This window comes from Gracilinanus agilis, chromosome 3 (assembly GCF_016433145.1).
Source record: "Gracilinanus agilis isolate LMUSP501 chromosome 3, AgileGrace, whole genome shotgun sequence".
NCBI lineage: Eukaryota > Metazoa > Chordata > Mammalia > Didelphimorphia > Didelphidae > Gracilinanus > Gracilinanus agilis.
Genome location: NC_058132.1, coordinates 182,677,562 through 182,686,768, shown reverse-complemented (window position 1 = coordinate 182,686,768; position 9,207 = coordinate 182,677,562). Strand labels below are relative to the sequence as shown.

The 9,207-nt window shown below is 34.3% G+C and overlaps 1 protein-coding gene across 2 annotated transcripts in view; it reads right to left on the bottom strand.

Moving 5' to 3' along the window:
• DYNC2H1 (dynein cytoplasmic 2 heavy chain 1) overlaps positions 1–9,207 on the bottom strand; it is a 390,998-nt gene that overhangs the window by 338,597 nt on the left and 43,194 nt on the right. For both annotated transcript variants that reach the window (XM_044668721.1, XM_044668720.1), the window contains exon 16: positions 1,781–1,920. In XM_044668721.1, the coding sequence (XP_044524656.1) occupies positions 1,781–1,920 (140 nt within the window). The remainder of the gene's footprint in view (positions 1–1,780; positions 1,921–9,207) is intronic.

Here is a 9,207-nt window from a genome sequence, read left to right as displayed (position 1 = left end):
TCTCTCTCTCTCTCTCTCTCTCTCTCTCTCTCTCTCTCTCTCTCTCTCTCACACACACACACACACACACACACACACACTCTGAAGTAGAAGGAAAGGAGGGAAAGACCTTAAGGAGCTAAGCGTTTTCTTTTTCTAACTTTGGAAACACTATTGACTATCTATTGCTGTTTTTATGGATTTTTTAACTCTGAGAAGACCAAAGAAAGACCTGGTCTTCAGTTTGGATGCTGAGTCTGCTAAGGCTCAGAGTTCTAAACTGGTTGAACTCAACCAGCTAGCCTTCGTTATTTTTATAACTTGGAGGCAAAGTTAAGAAGTATAAGGATAATAGTGTTAGTTTATTTAGAATAGAAAAAATTGGGGTTAATCGGATCAGGAAGGATCAGTATAGCCTGTGGACACAAAAGAAGTGGTTCCTTGAGGAACCAAGGAGTTTTATTTGGGTAGTTAGAATCCCTTAAATTTAGAAATCCTTTTTATCCTTATATTTTCAACAAATAGTTTATTTTTCTATAACAAGAGTCTCTTTAGCATCTTTGCACATAGCCCTGAAGGGAAGTTCACTTATGAGCTTTACTTCACTGATATAAACTGAAGATATTTTGCAAGCATAGCAAGCAGAGTATCTAAAACCAGTTTAAAAACCCATAATCAGTTATTTACCTATTATCAGAAAGAGCTAAAGAAAGAGCAAAAAGATTAATTATAAAAATCAAATAAGAGTGCCAAAGGAAAAAAAGGAAATCAATGCAAGAAAAACATAAGGAAATATGAAAGCAACAACAGAACAAGAAAACTATTGATTAATATGAATATCAATGTTAAATGAATAAACATCAATGTAAAACTTTTAAAGGAAATCCTAAAAGGAAATTAAAGTAATATATCTCAAAGATCACCCACTATGACTATGTGGGATTGATACCAAGTATGCAAGAAAAATATTCTAAAATAATAATGATGAGAGAAATGCAAACTAAAACAACTCTGAAATACCATATTACACTTATCACACTGGTTAAAATGACAGTAAAGGAAAATAACACATACTAAAAAAACTGGAACATTAATGTACTATTGGTGGAATTGTTCCTGGTCCAACCATTATGAAAAACAATTTAGAAACTAGGCACAAAGGACTATAGAACTCTGCATACCTTTTGACACAGCAATACTACTACTCAGTCTACATACATCCCAAAAAGATAAAAAAAAAAAAAAAAAAGAATTGGAAACTGAGGGAATGCCTAAATAAGTTGTGGTATATGATTATAATGGAATACTATTGTGCTATAAGAAATGATAAGCAGGATGTTAAAAAAACTGGGAAGACTTACATAAACTAAAGAAAAGTGAGCAGAACTAGGAGAACATTGTACATAGTACAACAATATTTTTTAAATGATTGATTGTAAAAGATATAGATACTTTGATCAAGATGATGATCCAAGACAATTCCAAAAGATTCATGAATAAAAATGTTATTCATCTCCAGAGAGAGAACTGAGAAACTCAAAGTGCATACTGAAACACACTTTTTCACTTCGTTTTTCTTGCTGTTTTTTGGCAACATGGTTAATATGGAGAGATATTTTGTATGCCTTTACATGTATAACCGAAATCATAGTGTTTGCCTTCTCAATGGATAGGGGAAGAACTGGTAGGAGGGAGAGATTTTGTAACTCAAAACTAGGAAAAACAAATGCTTTAAAAAATAATAAATATTTCAAAAAATTAATTAAAGCTATGTATTAAACAGTGGTGAAAATTTTCTTACTTGTATGTTAAATCTATGTTTATTTCTGGCAGGTTCTCATTAAGTGCCTCTAAGCCCATTTGGTACTGATGCTCCAAGGCTTTGTAAAGCTGATGATTCCAGTGCTGCTTCCATGCATGCATGTCACTTGCTTGGAATCCCTTAAATAAAAAACATCATTTAGTTAGAATTATGTTATAGCATATTTTTAATATTCTTATGTTAATATATTAAATATTGAAAGAAACATTGTCATATGAAATAATTATCTCAAATTCAAATTAAATGTTTTTAATAAATATTATTATTCAATATCAAAGTGCTCACTTTTATGGCACTTTATTATTTATAAAGCATTTTCCTCATAACAGCCCTTTAAAATAAGCAATAAAAGTATTACTATTCCCTTTTTATAGATAATGAAACTAAATCTCCAAATGGTAAAGTGACTTGCCCTGGAATGTACAACAACTGTCAAAGACAACATTTGGATGCAGGTCTTCCAGATCAGGAACATCTGTACCAGGGGTGTAAAACATTCATGAGAGCTACCCAAAACAAATTTAAATGTACTTTCTGATTTTAATATGCTGACATTTTAATAAAAAGAAAAATATATACACATGTATTATTTTCTAAGTCGATATTTAGCCTACTGTAATGCAGAGATGCAATCAAGGCATTTACCCTTGCAAAACCTAACTGCAGGACTTCTGGCAGTTGACCAGCCTTAGAACTCTGACAAAGTTCAGTTGGTCCCAGAAGCTTGTGGAGAGTGGAGGGGCAAACTGGGCTCTGCCTTTCGGGCTGAAAGCTTGCCTTGAATCTGTGCTTTTGTCTTTGGATTTTTGGAGCTTAGCTAACTTCTTGGACCTTCCCTGACATTCCCTATTCCAGTCCCCTATTACCTTCCTGATTTTCCTGTGGGCTTTGGGAGAAGGGTGGATTTTTGGGCTGTAGCAATTAGACCTTGAGGATTTAGTTCCCCATAGACAAGTAGGGGTAAATGCCTTGATTGCATCTCTGCATTATACTACAAGCATCCTCAAGTATGGTTTGGTGGTCCTGTTTCTTTTGGGGTCTGACACCTGTGTTGTGCAACTCCAAAAGAAAGAGATCTCCATCAGCCACATATTGACCTAGAAAAGCACAAATTAATATTCAATATGTTTTACTGTCTTTTTATTTTTAATTTCTCATTTACATTTTTAGTCTAATTCTACAGTCTGTCTTGGAGGTCCTTGGACTATAAGTTTAATTTCTCTGATCTAGAAGACCTTACCATCTATAAAGAATTTATCTACCACTGGTACTCTGCAAGATAAATCCTCCATAAAGGAAGATAATTCTGGAGAGTTCATTTTTCCACATTATCAATATAATTTAATACTGATAGAGAATCACTAAACTATGTTATCTCTGATTCTAAGTAATCTTTTACATATGATCTTAGCAAATGCCAAAATACCTTTTTTAAAGGAAAGTCTTTTAAGATTGTTTTATTCTGTTTCATTCAACACTTTTTTCACAATAAATAAGCAATTAATACAATATGATCTTTACATTATACCTTGGCATCAGCTGTATGACTGAAATGAAGTCTACTAATAAAAATCATTTGTAAAAGTTATGTCTGTTTATTAGTATTCTCATCAAGGATATCCTTCATATTTTAGGGCATTTTTATAAAGATTTTAAAATGAGAAAGCATATGGGATAGGTAGTAATATTGTTTGTGATTTTTTTTCAACTACATGGAATTCTTTCCCATCTTTTCAGAAATCTTGAAAATTGATTCCATTTTTCAAAACTGTGTGGTTTCCAGAAAAAAATTTCAGAAATATCTAAGCTAACTTCATTTTCTTAAATGTCATTTGTACTTCCACAGAAGCCATACTGGAGACTGAATTAATAGTCTAAATGTAGCTCTTCCAATATCAAAGATGATGAGAACATTTGCAGATATACTCCAATTGCTAATCTCTATGGAAGGCAATTAACTATTCAAAATCTCTCATCAATTTCCTCTGTAAGAAGTTACAAATGCGTTTGTTTATACTATAAACAACTGAACTAATGACCATCTTTGTCTCCATTCCTAGCAAGGATCATAAGATGATTTAGCACTGAAAGGAACCTTACCTTAGGGGTATTCTAATCCCATCTCCTCATTTTACAAATATGGAAACTGAGACCCAGGAGGTGAAGTGACTTGCCCAGGATCATAAAGTTAGTGCAAAGAGGCAACATTTCCACCCAGTTCTTCTGCCTCCTCAAAATAAAAATCTCTCCACTGTACTATGCCATATAGCAGTTCAAATACTGTCAATAGTAGCTTACAGAATGCTTTCCTTTCACATAATTAGTGATCATTTTAATATTTCACTGATAAATGGTTAGATAAGGTGATATTCTCCCATAAGCATTTGAGAGAACTAGAAACTGATTTAAGGACTCAGCTACTAATCCAAAGGAAGATAGAAATTATATACAATTAGAATAAATAATAATTTCCAAAGAAGAAAATCACCAAAAATGCTGAAGTGTGCTTCAAATACATTGGAAAAGTTTTAATCATTCAGGTAGCACACAAAAGAACATTCTACATTAAGTACAAATTGTTTCTCACAGACTAAGATGAAAAGAAAAGAATCAATATATTTCCCTTTATCCATTTCCCATTTCTTCAGAAGTCAATAACTAGTCAGAAAAGGTCAGTTTAGAATTTGGTAACTGTATGAAATGTCATCTCGCCTTTTTCCACACCCAGGAAAACTGACAGATTCTATTTCCACTACTGTTAATCAGTTGTTACTTCTCTAAGACAGTCAATTTCAGCTTTATCAAATCTATTAAGATAATCAATTTCATTTATATCAAGATCAAATCTAGACTCAAGACACTTAGTCACTATATGACGCTAAGCAAGTCATTTAATGTTTGCTTCAGTTTCCTCAATCACAAAATAGGGATAATAATAGTACCTACTTCCCAAAATTGTTGTGAGGAACAAAAGAGATAATAATATTTGTAAAATGCTCACCACAGTGCTTGGCACTATTATTATTACAGGTCATATTCTGGCATCTTACCATGTCTTTAACTTTATGATTCTTTTCCTGAAGAAAGTATTTAGAGGCAGTAGATAAAGAACTGTACTTATAGTCAAGAAGGACTGTCTAGCCTCCAAAGTATGCTAGTGGCACAACTCTGGGCAAGTGACTTAACCTTTCAGTCTCTCAAGTAATTCTCTAAGACTATAAACTGCCAATCTGTATTAGTAGAAGGTATTTCCTCCCTGAGAGGTTCTTTATAAGAGGTTCTCAAAGTGTGGTCAGAGGTCCCATGAGGGGACACTTTCAGAGAGACTATGAAGTCAAAACAATTTCCAGAATAATAAGATGTTTTCATTTCTAATATGGTAAACATTAATGGATATAATTATATAAACAGGAGCTCTTGGTAGAATAGTTCTCAGTGATTATTAGTAGAGTAAGTGTCCTATAACCAAAAAGCTTGAGGATCACTATCTTTAACAAAATCCTCCCCCCAAAAAAAGATTTATACTGTATGGTCAAGAGAATTCAGACAGTCTAAAAGCCTTTGGGCTCTTTCATTTCTTAATACTTAACCACATTTTCTGATATTTTCTATAGTTCTTCCTTATGCCTACTTTCCTAATGAAGACATCAAGTATGTGCATTTATTTTTGGTTTGGTTTTGAAGATTTTGTCAAGTCTGTCACAGAATTACTCTACTCCTTAATCGTTATACATTTCAATAAAAATATAAAATAGATATTGAAGCATAAGCTTTAAATGCTGTTCTTTTTGCTTATGTTTTCATAATCACCAAAATGTGGGAAGTCAGGCTGTCCCATGAAATCATGTCTTTTGGATAAATGATGAAACGGCCAGCCAACATTTGCTTCTTTAAGAACTATTGAGTCATTATTCTAAATAGTTGCAATTTCCTTATGTATTACCATTTCAAAGAGTAAAAATGTCAATATTTGAGAATTAAATTATACCAGTATTCTCACCTCATCAGTTTTTGGATAAGGAATTAGCATTTACAGTAGAAATATTTAAATAAATGTTTACAGAAAGTCTGACAACTGTTATTCTTAGCAGCATAATGACATTATCAATGCAAGAGTAGGGGTAATTTTGTATTTTGCTTTGTTTCAGATTGCTATGGTCAAGTAATGTTCCACCTAATGGACAATCACTAATGATAAGCTGCTTCTCTCTCTGTACATTCCTTAGCTAAGACAGCCACTGCATAGCAGATGTCACCAGGAAGATAATTAAAGCCTTTCAATATGATAGAACTGGTCAAAGCACTTGTGACCCAGAGTCACACACTATGATCAATCAAGAGAAAGATGTTTAATCTTAAAATTCTGAATAAATGAGTTTCAAATATTGACAATGAAGAAGCTAAAAAGATAGAGTACTAGGCCTCAAGTCAGGAAAATGAGTTCAAATTCTGCTTCAAACACTAATCCTCTCTCAGCCTTAGTTACTGCATCTGCAAAATGGGGAGAATAATAGCAGAGGGCTATTGTGAGGAACAGCAAGATAACACTATCCACGGAAAGTGCTTTGCAAACTTTTAAGTGTTATATACATTTTATATAAATATATAAATGAAGTTGTTATTTTTCTGTCATGTCCAACTTTATGACCCTATTTGTTGGCAAAAATCCTGCTTGTCCATTTTCTTCTCCAGTTCATTTTATTGATGAGGAAACTGAGGCAAACAGGGTTAAATGATTTTGCCCAGGGACACATAATTGCTCATTGTCTGAAGCTAAATTTGAATTCAGGTCTTACTGATTCCAGCACACTATCCACTGTATCATCTAGCCACCTCATATAAATACTAGCTATTATTGAATAATAATCATTATTATTGTGATTCTCATGATCAACAATACAATATCACAAAATGCTGCCTAAATATGGGGGAAAATATTTCAATCACCTAAAAATGAATTAATAACTGGTAAATGGAAGTTGCTTGCCTCAACATGCTGAAAGCAAACAACAAAAGATAAGTGCTAAGATTTGGCTCTAGTAAACTAAGGTAAAATGTTTATGTACTGATCTAAATATTTCATAATTCTGAAGGGCAATGTTTCCATATTTTTAATTAAAAATTTAGTACTTATCTTTTTTAAAATCTACATAATTTTAATTGCTTTTTATTTTATTGATTAATTATGAAAAATTTTCCATGGTTACATGATTCACTGGGTTTCACATGTGTCATTGATCAAGATCTATTTCCATATTATTGACATTTGCATTAGGGTGATAATTTAGAGTTTACATCCCCAATCATATACCCCATCAAACCATGTGATTGAACAGTTGTTTTTCTTCTATGTTTCTGCTCCTGCCAGGAGCCCCTCAGAGAAATAAGGGTCTTCATCAGGGTCCATCAAGTCAATATAGATGGCAAAGCCTTACATTGATTCCTATTGTCTTGTAATAAAAGATTATTAACTTTGCTATGTTGGCCTGGGGCAACCTGTCAGTTGCCCTGGTTGGAATGTTGATGGTGGCATGAGCCAAAGGGCAAAACACCAACTGCCAGTTGAGCCAAGGGAATATAAAGCCCTGGAGACCCAGGACTGGGTTATGTTCTTCCCTGACTTCTCCCCTGATCACTCACTTATCTCTTATCCCTGGGGGCCGGGTGGTGGGAGTGAGAAGGTGAGTAGCTTAGGCCTAGAATAGGGTTTAAACCAATCCTGCAAAACAACTTATCAATACTATTAGCACCACTGGCAAACCTTTAGTCAAAAGTCAACTTTATTTATTATCCAGAGATCACATCACTCTGCCCTGGGTCAGCAGAAGACCATCCAGACAAGACCTATTAGCTACCTGAGTCAGATAAACCTTTCACCCTTAGATCTCAGTACTTCTTGACCCTCTTCCATTGCCTTGTTCCCTTTACTTTGTTATCAATAAACCCCTTAGCTTTAACCTTGAGAACTCTGTGATTATTTGCCTACTATCTAAGGCCAAGCAAGGACTGGCAACAGGAAGGGTTCTGAGCAGTTTCAGCTGTAACAAACTCCATTGCTGAAGGGCAGGAAGTTCAACATCCACTTCCTATCAGCCTACCATTCACCAATAGGAAACTGCTTCCTCAGCAGGGAAGGGGCTGGTAATCTGATATCTTAAAGGAGCCTGGTGTCTAGCAGTGAGAGTTTCACTTGACGCTGTTACCTGGGTTGGGTCCTTGATACATTTATAACAAGTTTCAAGCCCAGCCCCGGTACAGCTCATTCCATCCTGTCAACTAGCACTTTCCTTCTTTCTAGACTTATTACCAGCCTAAGACCCTTGACTCATTCATTACAATGGCAAAGCCTTACATTGATCCCTATTGTCTGAAAATCAGGCCACAGGATGGATGGATACCCAGTCAGACCCCTTTTGTGACTCCCTTTTGACCAACATTTCTTATTATTAAAATTATTATAATCTATTATTTTTAGGATAGCCTCAAGCATGTAGTATAAATATAAAATTTCTTTATAAGAATTCACTTATATAACTTTCTTATAGAATTCCCTTGTATACTCTATAATCAACCAGCATTTAATGAGTTAATAACTACACACTCAGTAAAAAAAAAAAAGGAGCTACTTCAATCTCTCTTAGAGCTTGAAGGACACAGCATGGCAAAATCAAAACAAAATACACTCTCACTTCATTTTCTCACACTGAATTTAACCCTATGAAACCAAAACATTCTTACACTTTACTACTTTCCCACGTTAGACTTGTTCCTCTGAATTTGGGGGTTCTCACACTATAATCCACTTTTGAAATATATTAAAGATCCTTTTATAAAAATAAAACTTGGATAAAATAAGGTCTTGGTAGCCTGGAGGACTGTTTAGACTAGATATAGGTAGAAATACTTTATGCATGCCGAAATCTTATGTAATCAAGTATAATTTTGATTTTCACTTCTCTGTTTTGAATTTGAAATGTAAATTTTCCCAACATTTGTGTGACTGTGAGAGAAAGGTATAAAATATTCTTCAAGAAGTAGATCAGAACAGCTTCTGGAAACCCGTGTCTCTGACTCTCTTCCTCCCTCTCAGCTAAACCATCATGCCTCTCAAGATAACTGGAAACTGCTGTCTGGCTTCCAGCACAGTTCTTCCTCTGAGTGTGTATAGCGTTCTTTCTCATAAGTCCCTCAGAAATGTTTTGGATCATTGTATTGCTGCTAGTGGAGAAGTCCACTACAATCGATTGTGCCACAGTGTTATCAGTCTCTGTGTATATGGTTCTCCTGGTTCTGCTCCTTTCACTATGCATCAACTCCTGGAGGTCATTCCAGTTCACATGGAATTTATCCAGTTTATTATTCCTTTGAGCACAATAGTATTCCATCACCAACAGATACCACAATTT